At 42.8% G+C, this 23413-nt stretch overlaps 1 protein-coding gene across 1 annotated transcript in view; it reads left to right on the top strand.

Moving 5' to 3' along the window:
- The first annotated feature begins 1607 nt into the window (after window positions 1-1607).
- Window positions 1608-23413, top strand: part of LOC137420861 (insulin-like growth factor-binding protein-like 1) — a 70238-nt gene continuing 48432 nt past the window's right edge. The window contains exon 1 of the mRNA XM_068106318.2: window positions 1608-2291. Coding sequence (XP_067962419.1) covers window positions 1766-2291 — 526 coding nt within the window. The 5' untranslated portion in view covers window positions 1608-1765. The remainder of the gene's footprint in view (window positions 2292-23413) is intronic.

Raw genomic sequence — 23413 nt, 5'->3', positions numbered from 1 at the left:
GTACCTCTTGTAGTTGTAATCTAACCTTCCGCCTTAATATAACCTCCTCCGGAGGTCTTGAGAACTGAACCCCTGGTGTCGTATTGTGTCATTATAACCCAGCCGGGTGTCTTCTCTTTCCTATTGAGCCAGCGTAGCGCGGCTTCGTCGACGTTCGAGTACAATCGGGTAATTTGTGCGGACACGACGGCCATTCCGCTCGGCCCACCTTAACATCAAAGTCGTGTCTGTAACAATATATATATATATATTGTTATGGACCGCGGATTGGATGTTATTTACCGAGCGGAGGTTACCGCAGCCGAACAGTTGCTCCCCGTTTCTTCCCTTTACACTCACCCGATTCACCCAGACGTTGGCCAAATCGCGCTATGCTAAATCAATGATGGAAAGGACACGACGCCTGGGAAAGAGGAAACGACGCAAGGGGGGTACAGTTCTCAAGACCTCCGGAGGAGGGTATAATTACAGTGGTGGAGAAAAGGGGGTAGATTACAAGGCAGAGTGAAGTAAAGACACAGAAGAGATGGGCACTTAAATACAGTCTTATCTTATCCCAGACAGACCACGGACAAACGGACAAGGTAGACTTACACAGGGATTGATGGCAGGAAGGGACAGGTAGGTCGATGGCACAAGGTGCACCTTGGCTCGGGGACAGGATAAAGCACGGTTCAAAAGATGCAGGGAGGTCTCACAGCGCTCGGAGGTTGTCTTGCTTGCTCCAAGCTCAGCACGCATCTTACATCACCTCCCTCTCACTGCGCATGCTCAGCGGGGAGTGACACGCCCTCGGCTGGTTGGTTCCGCCCCACTGGGGCCGGTCCGCCGCTTCCATTGGGTGCGGGGGTTACCGGGCTCCGCCCTTGACGAGGAGCTGACAGGGAGCCCCTGTTTGGTAACCCCGTCGAGCACATGTTCGATGGCGGCTCGTTGGGAAGGCCTGGTGCCCTCCCATCACCCCTACCAACCAAGCCGGAGTGAGGACGCGCACTCCCTTCGCTCGTTGTTGTTGTTGTTGTTGTTGTTGCTGAACTGTGAGGAAGAGCTGCGGGAAGGTATTGGGAGGTCCTAAACTTCCTAACGGTGCCATACAATCACATTCTGGTGCAACGAAGGGTCAGAATTAATGGAAACGAATCCTTAACTGACATAGACTAAGAATAACTAGCAAGATGTCCTATAGTTGTCTTACATGAGATGCGGTGAACCTGGGTGCGACATTTAATGGGGGAAATAGGGGGAGGTCGGGTCTACAGAGTGTTGTTTACAGAAAATGGGACTCGGGAATGGGGGATTGGGGAGAGTTGGGAAGTATTGAGGAAATAGGGGAATATTTACAAGCGGATATGGATGGATGCAAATCCCATATCCGCAACAATATACAGTATATATATATATATATATATATATATATATATATATATATATATATATATATATATATATATATATATATGGTAAATGTTGAGCCATGAATTTATTTCCGAATACACGTCCGGCAGAAATGCCTGTTTTAAGATCTACTAGTTGGAGGGAAATTGGAAACACATGGGGGTCTCCTTGTGGAAAATATTCATAAGGACTCCGTTAACTTCCTTAGTACTGAACAGACACAATTTGATGGAAGCTCGCCATGGAGGGCTCGAAAGGAGGGGGAATGCTGAAGTCCTGTGTCGGTAAATTTTACTAAACTCAATTCGGCAGTGGAGACGTGGATGGAGGAAGATTTGGAAACGAATCAAAGAGGCGGAGCTCAGCTGTTATGACGTCATCTGATGCCGGCGTTTTGGAGGTGGATTCGAGGCAGCTCGAGTTAGGTATGCCCAAGACTCTGCGCACCATGGATGCTCCTTTGTGGCTCTCCTTGTTGTGCCTCGTCCTGGTGGTGACCGGCGGGACGAGCGCGCAGATAGTGGACGATCCGACCGGGACGTGCCCGCCGTGCGACACCACCAAATGTCCCGAGGTCAAGTGCAAGATTCCGCAGCTCGTGGTGAAGGACGCGTGCGAGTGCTGCGATCGCTGCCTGGGTGTGCGCGGAGACCTCTGCGGAGGAAGCAACATGAGCCATGGACGGTGCGCCCAAGGCTACGTGTGTCTCACGTCCGGCACCGACCGAGATCAGCAAGAGGGTACCGGGGGCTGCATATGTAAGCACGATTACGCTGTGTGCGGCTCCAACGGCAAGACGTACGAAACGGTGTGCGCGCTGCACCTCGCCAGCTGGATGTCCTCGCACGCGGGTACAGGCAAGATCCACAAGGAGCACGACGGAGAGTGCACGTACGGTACGTACACGCCGTCGTGCATACGTTACCGCGCTCGCGCATCTGCGCGGCCACAGAGCCAGATATCTTGACCGTGATACCGCTTGACCGTGATATCTTGACCGTGATACCGGTCCATTGCTGCTGCTCGGCTTGCCAGGGTCCATTCCCGGCCGTTGATCCCAGTTTGTCGCAAGGGCGGTGAACCTAAATTGGTGCCATTAAAGGTCACCAGATTGTCACTCGTCCCATAAATTTACGTTCTCGTGTCATCCATCATCAGTCTAATTTCTGACTGAGCAGCAATGGCCACATTGAGTAAGTCGATCAAATTGTGAATCTTGTGAGATGTAGGAGCCTTCAGGGTCGAGGCACAGTAGAACTAGAACAGAATTCGGTGGAGAGCATACCTCCACCTGGTTGGCCATATCACTCAATGGGTAAGAATCACTTTAAAATATTCTACTAGCGGGATCCGGATCCGGAACTTCACCAAAATTGAATCGATTCTTCCTTGTCACACACACAACATGTCCACCAAGTTTCGTCCAAATTCATCCATAACTTTTTGAGACATCCTGCTATATATCGTTTTTGGCCCTATCTCTCAATAGTGAAGAATCACATAAAAAATAAATAATTCTCATATCCGAATCCATATTCAGATCTTCACCAAAATCGAATTGAATCGTCCTTGTCAGACTCCCAACCGGTCCACCAAGTTTCGTCCAAATGCATCCACATATTTTTGAGATATCCTGCTATGTATCGTTTTTGGCCCTATCTTCAAATGGTGAAGAATCACTTAAAAAATTAAATAATTCTCATATCCGAATGCATATTCAGATCTTCACCAAAATCGAATTGAATCGTCCTTGTCAGACTCCCAACCGGTCCACCAAGTTTCATCCAAATCCATCTCCATATTTTTGGAGATATCCTGCGATGTATCGTTTTTGGCCTGCTATGTATCGTTAAGAAGAAGACGTCTAAGTACAAATGGATGCGGACGGACTTTGCATTTTCAGATGCTTTCTTGTTTAGAGACTTTAGACTATCTACTAAAAGGTACTGGGACAAATGGCACCTTCTGTATCTCGTATATCTTGAGTTTTCTGGTATATCCTAAATGATCATTGGTCTGTGTATGTTTTGCTTCTGTTTTGGAACAAATGAGAGAAGCTGAAGTCTTGCAACTATACAATCTGTACTTATATATGTCTTCTTGTTGAAGTTATTGCTGAAAGTGTTTTGTGGAACGTAGCCAGATTCTCATGGTTCCCTCCCTGAATGGCAGATGTGCTGTCTTCCTATTTCCCGAAACGTCCCTCACGGGGCTCGTTCTTGAGTCGGATCATTCCTGTCACTGTTCTTGGAATCTGTTGTTCTTTCCCTGCTGTAACAAAGCCAAGCAGCTGCTTTAGTAGGAGAGAGGAAAAGAAAATTGTTTGGAAAGGAAGAAGAGTCATCTCGGCCAATTAGCGTCCAGACTCAAACTTAGGACCCCTAAGATCTCAAGGCGCAGCCACCCAAACCGTTATCTACATACGAGTTGTAGTTCAGGAATTGTCTGGTCTTTTGACGTTCTGAATCTTGAATTGTCTGGTGTCATTCAATTGCTCTAAATTTTGAAATGGCCAGAACTGTCGAAACAAAACATCAACCCTCCTTCCCCATAACCCCACTCCCACATCCATCCACATCCCACAATACACATACATGTTATCCAACAATGCATAGCAACGTGCGCTCAAAAGGTGTACAGGTGGTGTTTTGTGTAAAGTTACTCAAGACACAATGAGGTAAAGAGCTCACTGACATTCAAGGTGGAATGGTTATTTATCCCTCGCACGCGAAGCAAAAAACGGGGTTAAGGAATTGGGTCACTTCTGTTTGTCTGTCCGTGTGTCTACAAACGTCAGTTCATGATCGAGGAACAACTTGATTGCAGGTAAATGTTTTATTTTGAACACGAATCGGAACACGAACCTGTAGTTTAGCAGCACTTTGGCTCTGAATTTGTCCAGATCACACATGCGCAGAGAGGAGCGACATCATTTTTAAGCGGTGAAGCCGCTTTAATATTTGGCTATGTCCGTCCGTAAAAATATATAATGTAGAAGAAGATCCTTTCTAACCCAACGTGTTTAATTCTGAAGGGTCCTAAAGGGTAATTCTAATGTGTTCTGAAGGGTTATACTGAAAGGTAATTCCAAAGAATTCTAAAACGTTCTAAAATGTCATTATAATGGGTTCTAAAAGGTAATTCTATGAGGCCCTAAAGGGTAATTCTAAAGGGTCATTCTAAAGGTTAATTCTAAAGGGTCATTATAAAGGGTAATTCGAAAAGGATCGAAATGGTCATTCTAAAGGGTAATTAATTCTAAAAAGTTCTAAAGGGTCATTCTAAAAGGTTCTAAAGTCATTCTAAAGGATAATTAATTCGAAAGGGTAATGAATTCTAAAAGGTTCTAAACGGTCATTATAAAGGGCAATTTATTCTAAAGGGTTACTCTAAAGGGTAATTAATTCTAAAAGGTTCTAAAGGGTCATTCAAAAGGGTAATTCATTCTAAAAGGTTCTAAAGGGTCATTCAAAAGGGTAATTCATTCTAAAAGGTTCTAAAGGGTCATTCTAAAAGGTTCTAAAGGGTCATTCTAAAGGGTAATTTATTCTAAAGGGTAATTAAATCTAAAAGGTTCTAGAGGGTCATTCTAAAGGGTAATTAATTCTAAAAGGTTCTGAAGGGTCATTCTCAAGGGTAATTTATTCTAAAGGGTTATTCTAAAGGGTAATTAATTATAAAGGTTCTAAAGGGTTATTCTAAAGGGTAATTAATTATAAAAGGTTCTAAAGGGTCATTCTAAAGGGTAATTATTTGAAAAGGTTCTAAAGGGGTTTTTATTTTAGTTTTGTATACAAAATTGAGGCTCGTGTAAGATCTAACACATGAAACACAAAAAACATAAACGGACACATAAACATATAATAAAGGGAGCGGGAGACGAGGGGGCGAGAGAGAGAAGCACACAAGCACCACAACAGTAGAGAACAGGGACGTCGGTCGAGGAATAAAAAAATAAAATATAAAAAAAAAGGTTCGAGGAATACTAAACGGTAATTCTAAAAGGTTCTAAAGGGTAATTCGAAAAGGTAATTCTAAATTGTTCCAAAGGGTAATACTAAATGGTTCCAAAGGATAATTCTAAATGGTTCCAAATGGTAATTCTAAATGGTTCCAAAGAGTAATTCTAAATGGTTCTAAAGGTCATTTGAAGAGGTTCCAAAGGGTAATTCTAAATGGTTCCAAAGGGTAATTCGAAATGGTTCTAAAGGGTAATTCTAAATGGTTCTAAAGGGTAATTCTAAATAGTTCTAAGGGGTAATTCTAAAAGGTAATTCTAAATGGTTTTAAAGGTCATTTGAATAGGTTCCAAAGGGTAATTCTAAATGGTTCTAAAGGGTAATTCTAAATAGTTCTAAGGGGTAATTCTAAAAGGTAATTCTAAATGGTTTTAAAGGTCATTTGAATAGGTTCCAAAGGGTAATTCTAAATGGTTCTAAAGGGTAATTCTAAATAGTTCTAAGGGGTAATTCTAAAAGGTAAATCTAAATGGTTTTAAAGGTCATTTGAATAGGTTCCAAAGGGTAATTCTAAATGGTTCTAAAGGGTAATTCTAAATAGTTCTAAGGGGTAATTCTAAAAGGTAATTCTAAATGGTTTTAAAGGTCATTTGAATAGGTTCCAAAGGGTAATTCTAAATGGTTCTAAAGGGTAATTCTAAATAGTTCTAAGGGGTAATTCTAAAAGGTAAATCTAAATGGTTTTAAAGGTCATTTGAATAGGTTCCAAAGGGTAATTCTAAATGGTTCTAAAGGGTAATTCTAAATAGTTCTAAGGGGTAATTCTAAAAGGTAATTCTAAATGGTTTTAAAGGTCATTTGAATAGGTTCCAAAGGGTAATTCTAAATGGTTCCAAAGGGTAATTCTAAATGGTTCCAAAAGATAATTCGAAATGGTTCCAAACGGTAATTCTAAATGGTTCTAAAGGGTAATTCTAAATGGTTCTAAAGGATAATTCTAAATGGTTCTAAAGGGTAATTTTAAATGGTTCCAAAGGATAATTCTAAATGGTTCCAAACGGTAATTCTAAATGGTTCTAAAGGATAATTCTAAATGGTTCTAAAGGGTAATTCTAAATGGTTCTAAAGGGTAATTCTAAATGGTTCTAAAGGGTAATTCTAAATGGTTCCAAACGGTAATTCTAAATGGTTCTAAAGGGTAATTCTAAATGGTTCCAAAGGATAATTCTAAATGGTTCTAAAGGGTAATTCTAAATGGTTTTAAAGGTCATTTTAATAGGTTCCAAAGGGTAATTCTAAAAGGTTCTAAACGGTAATTCTAAATGGTTCCAAAGGATAATTCTAAATGGTTCCAAAGGGTAATTCTAAATGGTTCCAAAGGGTAATTCTAAATGGTTCCAAAGGGTAATTCTAAATGGTTCTAAAGGGTAATTGTCCCCCGTCGCTCAGCGGAGCGAAAGGGGGACTATGGCTTTCCCCTCCGTCCGTGTGTCCGTCTGTCCGTCCGTCCGTGCGTGCATGCGGCGTGCGGGCATAAGCGAAGGACCGCATTCGAATTTGGTGTGTGGGTGCAACCCACGTCAAAATCCAAGATGGCCGCCGCCATGTATGTCTGATGCCATGTATGTCTGAACCTTGTAACCTGCATATCTTGAAAAATAAGCGAAGTACCAACTTCTAATCTGGTGTGTGGGTGTATCTAGGCATAAGGAAGAACGCTATTGAAAATTGGGTCGCCACGTAAAAATCCAAGATGGCCACCGCCATGTATGTCTGAACCTTGTGAGATGAATATCTTGAAAAATAAGCGAAGTACCAACTTCTAATTTGGTGTGTGGGTGTATCTCGGCATAAGGACGAAGGCTCTTGAAAATTGGGTCGCCACGTCAAAATTCATGATGGCCGCCACCATATATATTGTTACAGATCGCGGTTTAAGATGTTAGTTACCGAGCGGTTTGGTATTGCCGCGACCTAACAGGATCCCCGACTCACCCGATTCCACCCAAACGTTGGCCGGGTCGCACCACAGCTAGTCAATAGGGAAAAGACAAAGGCGACGAATGCAAAGAGGAAAAAGAAGGCAAGAAAGGTTTGGAAATACGACTGAATTTATTGGCTATTTACACACAAGCAAAAAGAAAGCAATCAAGGTTTATTTACAACACATAAGACGCAGGTGACACAGTGCAAATACTAGCTTATAGTTATACAGACTTAACTTATTCCCAGGACGGAACAAAGAAAAGACACTGACTCACGCGGGGAATGACAGGAGGTGGTCCGTTCAGCTGGCAAAGGCAGCCGGTTCGGCTCGTTCAGCCGTCGAGGTTCCGTTCCGACCTCGCGTCGTGGTTTAAAGCGAACACGACAACCGCTGGAACCAACGTGGTTGCGTCGACGCCACGACCCTCTCGCTCTCTCAGTAATGATGGGATTTCCTCTCAGGCAAGGCACGATCTCTCGCGTCAGGCAACCCTCTTGTGCTGTGCACTCATCACCTCTGTTGGTCTCAAGCCTTCTCTCTTCCCATCTCCTCATGCGCTCTTGCTCTGATGACCCAGCTCTTTGTGACCCTCCTTGTCTCAGCTCAAAGTGCATCTCCCTTTGGACACGCCCTGCCTTGGGTTATATAGGCCCCCGCCCCTCAACCTTTTCGAACCTCCCCGATCGCTCTTCCTCCGCCCTCTCTAGCCAAACCCCTGGCTCATGGTTGGTCGAGTGGGGCTGGCTCACTCCTCCCCTCTATGACGAGGTGGAGACACGCCTTTCTTCCCCGACTCGAGCCTCGTGGTCAATGGCGGTTATTGGAGGGGAGGTAATATGGGCAATCGAGGCTCGGCAATGACGAGAGGGGATGTAATATGAAATGGAGATTTTGGGGATGGGAAGGAAAGGGGATCTATTCTCTTTCACTGGTGCAATGGAGTATTTCAATTAATGGAAGACACAGCCTTACGCTAATACACATAATAAGGATATAACTGTCAAAAAAAAGATATATCGTGTCCTGCATGTATGTTTTATGGACTAACTACGGGAACGCCCTTTGACCTTTTATACAACCACAACGGAGGGAGGAGGGGTGATATTTTACAACAACCTCTTACAACAACATTTTACCACAACAATAAAATAAAAAAACATTCTCATATCCACAACACTGCACCCTCCTCCCCTTAGGCACGTCCCGGGCCTATAACTTTTACCTTAGTGTGGCACGTAGGTGTAGTTCCCTCTACTTTTAACCTGACCCTGAGTGCGACAGTTTTAAAACATAAATAAATGTGTCCCGCTGCTCCATTGCACCCTGCCTAACAGACTTACGCCCACAGTTAACCGAATTGCGGAATGGTCTTCAAACTATACACTGACGGTGGGAAGCATTATTTACAATGACGCTATTTTTATTTACAAAACTAACCCAGGACCTGTGATTGTTCTTTCTGGGGGGGAGACAGTCTGCTCTGCATCGACGCACCATGAACGCACCCAAAAACGCACCAATACACACCCAAGCACCAATCGGTGCAGTCACCATTGTTCAATGAATAAAAATAAATTCAACAACCCCTAACCCTGCAGGTGATCTCTTGCTCTTCGGCTCCCTCTGCTGGTTATTATTATTTGGTCTTCCAGATGTTGTCATTCTTTTGCTTTGCTTACTGGCGGCCTATTTTCAATAAAGTGTGCCCAATGTGTCCTTTTTATTTGCTTTATTTATGGCCCACAGGGCCGACTATGTGTGGTTCACCTGTGGGGCATCGGTGCCCTGTGGCCAAGGTCCGCCAGCAAGATTTCGGGCCCTCATGGCCGGTTCCAGCAGAGGGGCCATGCCCCAACCCAAGGGGTCCATAAGTGGTGCTCGGCCACAGACATGTGGTCCATAATGTGGTGCATCGATGCAGACAGCTGGTTCTGGGAATTTCGGGCGCACAATGGCCGACCCACGCACGCTCCCCTCGGCGCCCAACGGCGCACAGGTCATGTGGGAGACAAAAGGGGAAAGACAATTGAGCGAGGGGTAAGGTCACAAGGGTACACATCAATAAGGCAATGCAAGGCGAAATGCGTACGGAGGGCGAAGTGAGAAAGCTCGTCCCTACCGTACGTCACCCCCCTGTCACCTACCCTACCCTTACCCCATATGTACAAAAATTTACACATTTACAAATTCGTCACTACTGTCACGTCTTCCCCATATTTCCCCTATACCAAATTCGTCTCCACAATCCCTCTACTGCAAAATTTGCCATCACCAAATTCATCATCAGTCCTCATAAGGAGGCAGAGATGGAACATCAAAGCACAATGTCACACCCACGTCATGATGCGTCTCACCATCCAAACATTTGCACAGTAAAAATAATAAGACATGGCATGGTGCGGAGTACCTGTCACCTCAGGTGAGTGGATGCAGATGGTGCGAGGAGATCCTTCATCCTAACTATCCTCTAAATGATTTTAACACACTTTACACTACCCGGGGTCTCTCCCTGCCAATCCATTGGCCAACTTACACTATGGGTTCTAAAAACCAATTCCCATTGACCAAACTGTGGTGCTTTTCAATTTGGGGTCTCACTCCCCCGATTCATCTCCCGGTGCCCTCGCACAATTACTGGGCCGCGACGTGTAACTCTCCCAGCAGGTCTACCCACCTGCACACCCCCACCACTGCAGTTGCCTCCGAGCTTACCTGCTCCCTGCCCTAACCTAACTACCTGGGGAAGGCCCTCTGGCGCTCTCCCCACTCGGTGCCCTCTCTGGCACTGGGCTACCCGGGTCCGTCCTCCGGATCCTCGGGCCCCACTGACACCAACGGCTCCCAGAGCCCACCTGCGGCCTCACCTGGCCGACATCCTCACAGTGGTGGAGTGCCCAAACCAACTACACACACTAACAGGCTACACGCCCAGCCATTTCCACAACACTAATGCACCCATCCAAATACCATTCTGTCACCCGCACCACAGATGCCAATATCCAACCACAATTTACCTGTACCCTCTACCTAACACTTACACTACCCGCCCCGGGTATCCGTGATGGGGGTCCACTCTTCCCCCATTCACACCTTCGCACCATCCACTCCACTCCACAATTTCCACCATTCTCACTCCACGACCATCCATTCCAATCCTCCAGACCATTTATTCCATACACCTGTCTTTCATTCACCTGTCGTTGCACACCTGTGCAATCCTACCTGGTGCCACCTGCACCCTCCTCCTCTTCCTGGACCATTTGGTCAACACAACACGCAATCACCACTACTCCCTCATACACGGCTCCACACACCTATTCAGTTGCACACCTGTGCAATCACACCTGTTCCATTCTCACCTGTCCAATCCTCACACACACGGCATCATCTCAGCTAACTACTCCCTTCTGAAACTTGCGCTTCCCAGTCGTCCCTTTAAACTATTGCGCTCCCCCGTCATTATCATCCACACTAATCTACCTGCGTCCCCACTACAGGTATCAGTCACTATCTAACCTTAACGTTACCTAATGTCATCTTCGCTAGATCCCTATCAATATAACCTAACCCACCCGGGCTAGTTTTCACTGCCATACACCCCATAAGCTATTGCGCATTTGCCCCCACTCTGTGAGGGATGGTGGATTTGCCATCCCACCACATCGGGGGTCTCTCCACTATCAATTTTGTTCGTCCAAATTCCAACCAATTCAAAAATTTTCCATTTACTGCCAATTCTATTCACTTTTCTAAATTTTGGATCAAAACACTATCACTTTCACGATCACCATCATCACAGTCCGCTATATCCTAGCCTCGGTGCGTCATGACATCATTAAACTCGGCTTCGTAAAGCCGAGCAATGAATTCGGGTGGTTTGGTTGCCTGCAGGTTGAATCCGTCCGGCTTTCGGTTCAAGGGAGGTGGTTTGGTTGGACCGAGGCTCCACGCACCATCTCGGCGCGGCACCTTGCCGTCCCGGGCCCGATGGCTCAATCTCCCCCGGTCGGAACCCCGTCCCCACGAGGGGGCACCGTTCCGCTTCCTCCCACTCGCCCTCGAACCGGACCGGTCGCCTCGCCCGGCAAAGCCCGGACTCGACCGTGCGGGGCGGGGCCAAGCCCGAATCGGCAACGACGCTTCGAAGAGAAGCGACGCAGCATCGATCCGCGCCGGGCCTCGCACCCAACAAAGCACCCCCCCTCGCACCGAGCGCTCGCATCGGCTATCCGTCGCCCTAACCGCTAACCTGGTTACCATCGATGCTTTACTTGCATGCTTACAAGCATACGCTACCCCTTTCACCCTCACAAAACCTGGCGTTCCAACGCCGTCCGTACATTCCACCAACGCTCTCCCTGTTACACACCACATCTCTCGCGCACACTCTTGCGCACACTTTGGTCCACACCTCTCCTCCGTTACGTCCTCCGTAACACTCACCATGGGCGTGCACTCTTGCATCCACCCACTAACGCGCTCACATGGGCTCTCCCACACCCGCGCCATGACCAACTCAGGTGTGCTTCCTCGCACACGTTCCACCACCACCTTACTCTCCGTGTCACACTCCGTACACCCCGACGTGCATTCTCGCTCGCACTCGGTTTCACACTCGCGCTCCGATGTGCCCTCTCGCACCTGCGCCATCACCAACTCACTATTCGTGTCACACTCCGTACACCCCGACGTGCATTCTCGCTCGCACTCGGTTTCACTCCCACACTTTATAGCACACCCACTCGCCGACGCACACTTTTTTCTCCCACGCGTGCCATTTCCACTCACACGGGACCCTTCACCAACGCCCGGGTGCCATATCGATCCCAATCGCGCGACAATTCTTTTGTCGCTAAACATCCATTTACAAAATCTCCCAGCACAATACACAGCACGTCTCACCTTCGGGGTTCTTCTTCCTCCCTGCACCAAAACCTGCAAACTTCCATTTGGATTAGCGAGTACAGCATCAGGATGTGCATTTAGACTTTGCACATTTTCCATTTCTCCCTGCAATTCCCGGGCTACCTCCGTCATCTCTTCAATTTCAATTCCCGCTACTGCTTTTTCTTTATTAACCTCGGCGACCGTTGGCTTTAATAAAACACCCTCCTCTACCTCAGCGGTCGCAGGCTTTTCCAAACCCCGTGTCGCGATTTCTACCCCCGTCATTGTACCCGTGCTTTCCTCCGCTTCGCTCAACCGGCGCTTCTCGACCCGCGTTACTTCCTTGTGCACCCCTGGGACCCTTTCGCCCAACTTGCGGTCTCTGTCCCTCTGCTCCCTTTCCTCCCTATCGGCCCTCATTCCGTTCGTTGTTGCTTCAATTTTGTTTCCTATCCTGTTTTCCATTTCTAGCATGAGGGCCTCCATTTGTAGCACAAGGTTCGAATCCAACAATACTACGGTCACGGGCGCGGCAAAATTTGGTGCCGCTGTAACCACGTGCGCGAGAGCGCCATTTTGTGCACCTGATACCCCCTCAACCACACCTTCTTTACTCTCCTCCACCACTTTTCCCACTTCTTCCCTGGGGTCCTGGGTCGATTCTACCCCGTCTATCTCTCCCACCGGCATCCCGTCACCTTGACCAGCCATGGCGCGATTTCAAAATTCAGGTTTTGTAAAACAAAACAAATTTCGGCCGCTCCAAATTTTGACCAAATTTTTTTTTTCCCTCTATTCGTTTAAAAAAAAAATTTGGTCGGGCCTCGAATCCCACTCCCAGACACCAATTGTTACAGATCGCGGTTTAAGATGTTAGTTACCGAGCGGTTTGGTATTGCCGCGACCTAACAGGATCCCCGACTCACCCGATTCCACCCAAACGTTGGCCGGGTCGCACCACAGCTAGTCAATAGGGAAAAGACAAAGGCGACGAATGCAAAGAGGAAAAAGAAGGCAAGAAAGGTTTGGAAATACGACTGAATTTATTGGCTATTTACACACAAGCAAAAAGAAAGCAATCAAGGTTTATTTACAACACATAAGACGCAGGTGACACAGTGCAAATACTAGCTTATAGTTATACAGACTTAACTTATTCCCAGGACGGAACAAACAAAAGACACTGACTCACGCGGGGAATGACAGGAGGTGGTCCGTTCAGCTGGCAAAGGCAGCCGGTTCGGCTCGTTCAGCCGTCGAGGTTCCGTTCCGACCTCGCGTCGTGGTTTAAAGCGAACACGACAACCGCTGGAACCAACGTGGTTGCGTCGACGCCACGACCCTCTCGCTCTCTCAGTAATGATGGGATTTCCTCTCAGGCAAGGCACGATCTCTCGCGTCAGGCAACCCTCTTGTGCTGTGCACTCATCACCTCTGTTGGTCTCAAGCCTTCTCTCTTCCCATCTCCTCATGCGCTCTTGCTCTGATGACCCAGCTCTTTGTGACCCTCCTTGTCTCAGCTCAAAGTGCATCTCCCTTTGGACACGCCCTGCCTTGGGTTATATAGGCCCCCGCCCCTCAACCTTTTCGAACCTCCCCGATCGCTCTTCCTCCGCCCTCTCTAGCCAAACCCCTGGCTCATGGTTGGTCGAGTGGGGCTGGCTCACTCCTCCCCTCTATGACGAGGTGGAGACACGCCTTTCTTCCCCGACTCGAGCCTCGTGGTCAATGGCGGTTATTGGAGGGGAGGTAATATGGGCAATCGAGGCTCGGCAATGACGAGAGGGGATGTAATATGAAATGGAGATTTTGGGGATGGGAAGGAAAGGGGATCTATTCTCTTTCACTGGTGCAATGGAGTATTTCAATTAATGGAAGACACAGCCTTACGCTAATACACATAATAAGGATATAACTGTCAAAAAAAAGATATATCGTGTCCTGCATGTATGTTTTATGGACTAACTACGGGAACGCCCTTTGACCTTTTATACAACCACAACGGAGGGAGGAGGGGTGATATTTTACAACAACCTCTTACAACAACATTTTACCACAACAATAAAATAAAAAAACATTCTCATATCCACAACAATATGTCTGAAACTTCAGCGAAATATCTCGAAAAATAAGCGAAGTACCAACGTCTAATCTGGTGTGTGGGTGTATCGAGGCACAAGGAAGAAAGCTCTTTAAAATCGGGGCGCCACGTCAAAAGCCAAGATGGCCGCCGCCATGTATGTCTGAAACTTGTGAGATGAATATCTTGAAAAATAAGCAAAGTACCAACTTCTAATTTGGTGTGTGGGTGTATCTCGGCATAAGGAAGAACGCCATTGAAAATTGGGTCGCCACGTCAAAATCCAAGATGGCCGCCGCCATGTATGTCTGAAACTTGTGAGATGAATATCTTGAAAAATAAGCGAAGTACCAACTTCTAATCTGGTGTGTGGGTGTATATAGCCACAAGCAAGAACGCTGTTTAAAATTGGGTGGCCACGTCAAAATCCAAGATGGCCGCCGCCATGTATATGTTTGACCCATGTGAGCGAAATATCTTGAAAAATAAGCGAAGTACCAACTTCTAATCTGGTGTGTGGGTGTATATAGCCACAAGCAAGAACGCTATTGAAAATTGGGTCGCCATGTCAAAATCCAAGATGGCCACCGCCATGTATGTCCGAACCTTGTGAGATGAATATCTTGAAAAATAAGCGAAGTACCAACTTCTAATTTGGTGTGTGGGTGTATCTCGCCATAAGGAAGAACGCCATTGAAAATTGGGTTGCCACGTCAAAATCCAAGATGGCCGCCACCATATATATGTCTGAACCTTGTGAGCGAAATATCTCGAAAAATAAGCGAAGTACCAACTTCTAATCTGGTGTGTGGGTGTATCGAGGCACACGGAAGAACGCTGCTTAAAATTGGGTCGCCACGTCAAAATCCAACATGGCCGCCGCCATGTATGTCTGAATCTTGTGAGAAGAATATCTTGAAAGATAAGCGAAGTACCAACTTCTAATTTGGTGTGTGGGTGTATCTCGGCATAAGGAAGACCGCTATTGTAAAGTGATTCGCCACGTCAAAATCCAGGACGGCCGCCACCATATATATGTCTGAACCTTGTGAGCGAAATATCTTGAAAAATAAGCGAAGTACCTTCTGGTGTGTGGGTGTATCTAGGCATAAGGAAGAACACTATTGAAAATTGGGTCGCCACGTCAAAATCCAAGATGGCCGCCTACATGTTTGTCTGACCATTGTGAGCGAAATATCATATCATAGCATGTTTTCTGCATGTTCCACTTTGTCAACTCACATCACTTCCCCGACGGGGGACCTCGGCGTAACGCTTGTTCAAAATGGTTCCAAAGGATAATTCTAAATGGTTCTAAAGGGTAATTCTAAATGGTTCCAAAGGGTAATTCTAAATGGTTCCAAAGGGTAATTCTAAATGGTTCTAAAGGATAATTCGAAATGGTTCCAAACGGTAATTCTAAATGGTTCCAAAGGGTAATTCGAAATGGTTCCAAAGGGTAATTCTAAATGGTTCCAAAGGGTAATTCTAAATGGTTCCAAACGGTAATTCTAAGTGGTTCCAAAGGGTAATTCTAAATGGTTCCAAAGGGTAATTCTAAATGGTTCCAAAGGGTAATTCGAAATGGTTCTAACGGGTAATTCTAAATGGTTCCAAAGGGTAATTCTAAATGGTTCCAAAGGGTAATTCTAAATGGTTCCAAACGGTAATTCTAAGTGGTTCCAAAGGATCATTCTAAATGGTTCCAAAGGGTAATTCGAAATGGTTCCAAAGGGTAATTCTAAAGGGTTCTAAAGGGTAATTCTAAATGGTTCCAAAGGGTAATTCTAAATGGTTCCAAAGGGTAATTCTAAATGGTTCTAACGGGTAATTCTAAATGGTTCCAAAGGGTAATTCTAAATGGTTCCAAAGGGTAATTCTAAAAGGTTCTAAAGGGTAATTCTAAATGGTTCTAAAGGGTAATTCTAAAAGGTTTTAAAGGGTAATTATAAATGGTTCCAAAGGGTAATTATAAATGCTTCCAAAGGGTAATTATAAATGGTTCCAAAGGGTAATTCTAAAAGGTTCTAAAGGGTAATTATAAATGGTTCCAAAGGGTAATTCTAAATGGTTCTAAAGGGTAATTCTAAAAGGTTCTAAAGGGTAATTCTAAATGGTTCTAAAGGGTAATTCTAAAAGGTTTTAAAGGGTAATTATAAATGGTTCTAAAGGGTAATTATAAATGGTTCCAAAGGGTAATTATAAATGCTTCCAAAGGGTAATTCTAAATGGTTCTAAAGGGTAATTCTAAAAGGTTCTAAAGGGTAATTCTAAAAGGTTTTAAAGGGTAATTATAAATGGTTCCAAAGGGTAATTATAAATGGTTCTAAAGGGTAATTCTAAAAGGTTCTAAAGGGTAATTATAAATGGTTCCAAAGGGTAATTATAAATGCTTCCAAAGGGTAATTATAAATGGTTCTAAAGGGTAATTCTAAAAGGTTCTAAAGGGTAATTCTAAATGGTTCCAAAGGGTAATTATAAATGGTTCCAAAGGGTAATTCTAAATGGTTCTAAAGGGTAATTCTAAAAGGTTCTAAAGGGTAATTATAAATGCTTCCAAAGGGTAATTATAAATGCTTCCAAAGGGTAATTATAAATGGTTCTAAAGGGTAATTCTAAAAGGTTCTAAAGGGTAATTCTAAATGGTTCTAAAGGGTAATTCTAAAAGGTTCTAAAGGGTAATTATAAATGGTTCCAAAGGGTAATTATAAATGCTTCCAAAGGGTAATTATAAATGGTTCTAAAGGGTAATTCTAAAAGGTTCTAAAGGGTAATTATAAATGGTTCCAAAGGGTAATTCTAAATGGTTCTAAAGGGTAATTCTAAATGGTTCTAAAGGGTAATTCTAAATGGTTCTAAAGGGTAATTCTAAAAGGTTTTAAAGGGTAATTATAAATGGTTCCAAAGGGTAATTATAAATGCTTCCAAAGGGTAATTATAAATGGTTCTAAAGGGTAATTCTAAAAGGTTCTAAAGGGTAATTCTAAATGCTTCCAAAGGGTAATTATAAATGGTTCTAAAGGGTAATTCTAAAAGGTTCTAAAGGGTAATTATAAATGGTTCCAAAGGGTAATTATAAATGGTTCCAAAGGGTAATTCTAAATGGTTCTAAAGGGTAATTCTAAATGGTTCTAAAGGGTAATTCTAAAAGGTTTTAAAGGGTAATTATAAATGGTTCCAAAGGGTAATTATAAATGCTTCCAAAGGGTAATTATAAATGGTTCTAAAGGGTAATTATAAATGGTTCCAAAGGGTAATTATAAATGGTTCCAAAGGGTAATTATAAATGGTTCTAAAGGGTAATTCTAAAAGGTTCTAAAGGGTAATTATAAATGGTTCCAAAGGGTAATTATAAATGCTTCCAAAGGGTAATTATAAATGGTTCTAAAGGGTAATTCTAAATGGTTCTAAAGGGTAATTCTAAAAGGTTTTAAAGGGTAATTATAAATGGTTCCAAAGGGTAATTATAAATGCTTCCAAAGGGTAATTATAAATGGTTCTAAAGGGTAATTCTAAAAGGTTCTAAAGGGTAATTATAAATGCTTCCAAAGGGTAATTATAAATGGTTCTAAAGGGTAATTATAAATGGTTCCAAAGGGTAATTATAAATGGTTCCAAAGGGTAATTATAAATGGTTCTAAAGGGTAATTATAAATGGTTCTAAAGGGTAATTCTAAAAGGTTCTAAAGGGTAATTCTAAATGCTTCCAAAGGGTAATTATAAATGGTTCCAAAGGGTAATTCTAAATGGTTCCAAAGGGTAATTCTAAAAGGTTCTAAAGGGTAATTCTAAATGCTTCCAAAGGGTAATTATAAATGGTTCTAAAGGGTAATTCTAAAAGGTTCTAAAGGGTAATTATAAATGGTTCCAAAGGGTAATTATAAATGGTTCCAAAGGGTAATTATAAATGGTTCCAAAGGGTAATTATAAATGCTTCCAAAGGGTAATTATAAATGGTTCCAAAGGGTAATTCTAAATGGTTCCAAAGGGTAATTCTAAATGGTTCTAAAGGGTAATTCTAAAAGGTTTTAAAGGGTAATTATAAATGGTTCCAAAGGGTAATTATAAATGCTTCCAAAGGGTAATTATAAATGGTTCCAAAGGGTAATTATAAATGGTTCTAAAGGGTAATTATAAATGGTTCTAAAGGGTAATTCTAAAAGGTTCTAAAGGGTAATTATAAATGGTTCCAAAGGGTAATTATAAATGGTTCCAAAGGGTAATTCTAAATGGTTCCAAAGGGTAATTCTAAAAGGTTCTAAAGGGTAATTCTAAATGCTTCCAAAGGGTAATTATAAATGGTTCTAAAGGGTAATTCTAAAAGGTTCTAAAGGGTAATTATAAATGGTTCCAAAGGGTAATTATAAATGGTTCCAAAGGGTAATTATAAATGGTTCCAAAGGGTAATTATAAATGCTTCCAAAGGGTAATTATAAATGGTTCCAAAGGGTAATTCTAAATGGTTCCAAAGGGTAATTCTAAATGGTTCTAAAGGGTAATTCTAAAAGGTTTTAAAGGGTAATTATAAATGGTTCCAAAGGGTAATTATAAATGCTTCCAAAGGGTAATTATAAATGGTTCCAAAGGGTAATTATAAATGCTTCCAAAGGGTAATTATAAATGCTTCCAAAGGGTAATTATAAATGGTTCCAAAGGGTAATTCTAAATGGTTCCAAAGGGTAATTATAAATGCTTCCAAAGGGTAATTATAAATGGTTCCAAAGGGTAATTATAAATGGTTCCAAAGGGTAATTCTAAATGGTTCCAAAGGGTAATTCTAAATGGTTCTAAAGGGTAATTCTAAAAGGTTCTAAAGGTAATTTGAAAGGGTTTCGTTCATTTCTAGGCTTTGCTTATTTCATATAAAAAATGCCAAACTGAACCACTTCCTTCTGACATAGGTGCGATTTTTTTTTACTTTGTCTGCCTGCCTGGCAGTTAAACGACATTGAAGATAAATTGAAACAGGAAACTGACTGTTTTTAATGACTTCATAAAGGATACAAACAATAGGCAAGAATAACTAATGTAACACGTTAGATAGAGTGGTGTATAAGACACTGGCATTTACAGTAGTAAACTTTGGGATTTTCTTTTCTACAACCTCTAAAGTCCATTTTATTTAAATTTAATTATATATTTGAACATTGTAGAACACAAATAGACTTTTTGACACTTTCAAACCCCTTCCGTGGTGGTGCACCACTTGCTTGAAGTTCTAAAATCTAGATGGAAGAATGAATGCGATTGAACGGCCTCAACAAGGCAGTTACACAAATGTGTGAAGTGAGGAACAAAAAAGTGGAGGTGTATGTTAAGACTGGATGTTGAGAGTTTCACCCTATGGGCTCACTATAGTAGGATGTATGGGAGCTGGGAAGGGTCTGAGGGCAGAGAGAGCAGAGGAAGTAAAACTGGAGGAGAAGTTGTAAAAAAAACCACAGAAGACCTCATCGTGGGAGATGCCAATAATGTTTAGAGCTTTCGATCCCACAGAATCTAGGACAGAGTGAAATGTTTTGCTGGGATCCCAGAACATGAGAGAGAGCTATGGACAAGCCCAGTTTGTAGAGGCTATGAGTAGTTCTCATTTTCAAGAAATGACTTGGAACAATGGAGAATGCCCAGCCTATGGCTAACTTTGGAGGCCAGCTTTTCCATATGGTCAGCCCAGTAGAGGTTACACTGACTGTTGCGTTTTTGCAAATATGCCATCTGAAATTTCCTGTTACATTCATACATTCATAACCAAGACATTCCTCCTAATTATATTTTAAAAAAGAAGAAGCTTTGACATATTGGAAAAATAAACCAACTTATGAACAATCTCAATGTCTCAAGCATTGTAAAGATGCCATTTAATTTAAAATAAACACCCCAAAAAGTTATATTTCACGAGAATAATATAAACCAAACATATTGTAGTTGTTTGATAATAATAGTTAATATATAGGCTACCATATATGAAATTTGTAGATGAGTTGGTGAAGGAAATAGACCAATGCTTTGTTTATCTGATTTGGGTTTATACAGCCGTGGGAATTTGGAACAGGCAGAGTTTATCCAAAGCTATTATGCAGCTGTTATGCAATAAACTTTCAGTTGCAGCTCTGTTCCTATATCAGGGCACGCAGAGGTCGGAGATGGGGGAAAAACTTGGGTTTGGCGCAACTGGACTGACCCAAGGAATGAACGGCCTCTTGCTTCCGTATGTCGAGGGTCGCTGCTTCCCAGCTTCATGTCTTACCCAAAATCGTGACTGATGTGCAATTTTGTTTTTGATTTCCTTTTCTTTTCACAAAGAGATGGGAGAGCTATTGTAATCAGTCTGTCTCAGTGAGTGACTCAAAGTGGCTATAGCAAAGCTATTGTAATGAGGCTGGTTTTTTTTACCCTTGTCGGAGGAGAGGGTAATGCATTTGAGTCTGTTTGTTACTTGGCAAAAAACATGTTTTTTTGACAAGTATGTTGAATACCTCCGGTGTGTGTGTGTGTGTGTGTGTGTGTGCGTGTGTGTGTTTGCATTTGTGTGTGTTTGTCTGTCTGCTCACTTACACTTGCCTACTTCACGAAACTTCACCAAAGAGTAGAGTTCGTGGTGCGACAGAATCCTATTAATTTTTGAGGTCAAAAGGTCAACATAGGCCAAAGGTCAACCACTTCATATTTCTGAAATCCTCAATTTTCATCCGATTGACTTGAAATTTGAATAGCATTTTCACATCAGCTAACTGAATTCAACCAACAACTATTTTTAAGGTCAACATAGGTCACAAGGTCAACATAGGCCAAAGGTCAACCACTTTCTTTCGCATTTCTAAAATCCTCAATTTTCATCCGATTGACTTGAAATTTGAATAGGATTTACATATCAGGGAACTGAATTCAACCACTAACTATTTTTTAGATCAGCATAGGCCAAAAGGTCAACATAGGCCAAAGGTCAACAACCATTTCAAATTTCTAAAATCCTCAATTTTCATCTGATGGACTTGAAATTTGAATAGGATTTTCACATCATTGAACTGAATTCAACCAACAACTATTTTTGAGATCAACATATGCTAAAAGGTCAACATAGGCCTAAGGTCAACCACTTTTTTCAAATTTCTAAAATCCTCAATTTTCATTCGATTGACTTGAAATCTGAATAGGATTTGCATGTCGGCTTACTGAAACCAACCACCAACTATTTTTGAGGTCAACATAGGCCAAAAGGTCAACATAGGCCAAAATGTCAACATAGGCTAAAATCCTAAAATTATCAATTTTCATCCGATTACCTTAAAATTTGAAGGTGATTTGCATATCAGGTCACATAATTCAACCACCAATGATTTGTGAGGTCAAAAGAATGCTCTATTGAGTGCCATTTTATTTTGTTCTCTTTTGCCAAGAGTCGCTCTGAGTGATTTTTCATTTGTCTGTCTGTTTGTCCACACAGAATAAGTATGATTTTCTCTGCAACTGTTTGTCTGATTGACGGGACATTTTTAACATAGGTGCACCTCGTCCTGTATAATTTTTAATGATAATTATGACATCATAGGTCACGTGATATGGGCGCCATCTTGGGGGAAAAGAAAAAACATTGCACCTTTATATCTCCGAACGCGCTGCATACAAACAATTGAGACATGGCTGATTGTAAAGAATTCTACATGGGGAATAACATATGTTAATGATGTCATAAGTGCCTTCATGATGATGTCATAATTCGACAAGTATAAAACTTCATCCGATCACGATGAAATTTTTTGAGCGTCATCAAGGGATAAATTGGTGGAGAAAAAAAAATAAGGCTGACGTCTTCGGTCACGTGGTTCGGCCGCCATATTTGTTTCAACACAAAATCCTTATAAGCCACTAAAAACATGTCCTGGTGAGGGTCTGCAATCACTGAATGCTCTTTCTTGTTTTGTGAGTGTGTGAGTCCGCATGCAGATGTTCAGTAAAGCATCATGCAAAGTGGGGATTAAGTTCTTGGAAAACCGAGCATTTGGCAAAACAATGTTGTACAAGCTTAAGACCTTGTGGAATAAATGGCGATAGGGGAATGCTGCCATGGAACGTAACATACGGACAAATACGGTTTTAAAAAAATCTCAAAGGGAATCATATATATATATATATATATATATATATATATATATATATATATATATATATATATATATATATATATATATATAATAAAAGAAAGTTTTTGTTTGTTTGTCTGCGCAAGCTAATCTCCTGAACGGTGAAAGATAGGAGGAAACCTCGATTTCAAAAAATGTCGGGACAGGCCCCGGGAAGGTTTTAGGCTAGGTGGCGAGGCCACTTCGGCCGGGCCAGGCCCATTTCGCAATTAAAAGCTGAGCTGAATTTTTGTAGTCAATCTTCTACGGCCACGAGTAAAAGCTGAATTATGGTGGTAACTTCATTCAAAAAGAACCAAAAATGTCGGGACAGGCCCCGGAAAGGTTATAGGCTCGGTGGCGAGGCTGGTCGCGGCCCACCTCGGCCGCGCTGGGCCCATTTCACAATTAAAAGCTGAGCTGAATTATTGTAGTCAATCGTCTACGGCCATGAGTAAAAGCTGAATTATAGTAGTAAATTCATTCAAAAAGAACCAAAAATGTTGGGATGGGCCCCGGGAAGGTTATAGGCTAGGTGGCGAAGCCGGTCGAGGCCACATCGGCCGGGCTGGGCCCATTTCGCAATTAAAAGCTGAGCTGAATTATAGTAGTCATTCTTCTACGGCCGCGAGTAAAAGCTGAATTACATTCAAAAATAACCCAAAATGTCGTGATGAGCCCCGGGAAGGTTATAGGCTAGGTGGCGAGGCCAGTCGAGGCCACATCGGCCGGGCTGGGCCCATTTCGAAATTAAAAGCTGAGCTGAATGATAGTAGTCAATCTTCTACGGCCGCGAGTAAAAGCTGAATTATAGTAGTAAATTCATTCAAAAATAACCCGGGCAACGCCGGGTGCTTTCAGCTAGTCTATATATATATATATATATACAACAAGGGAGTCCCTAAAGTCCCTCAGAGAAAAATCCCAGACATTTGTAATGTAAGAAAATATATCACTTGTAGATCTTGCCTTATGAAAGCCATAT

Source organism: Myxine glutinosa, chromosome 2 (genome assembly GCF_964187855.1).
Source record: "Myxine glutinosa chromosome 2, kmMyxGlut1.1, whole genome shotgun sequence".
NCBI lineage: Eukaryota > Metazoa > Chordata > Myxini > Myxiniformes > Myxinidae > Myxine > Myxine glutinosa.
Note: the sequence above shows the minus strand (reverse complement) of the source record. Positions and strands in the feature narration are given on the sequence as shown.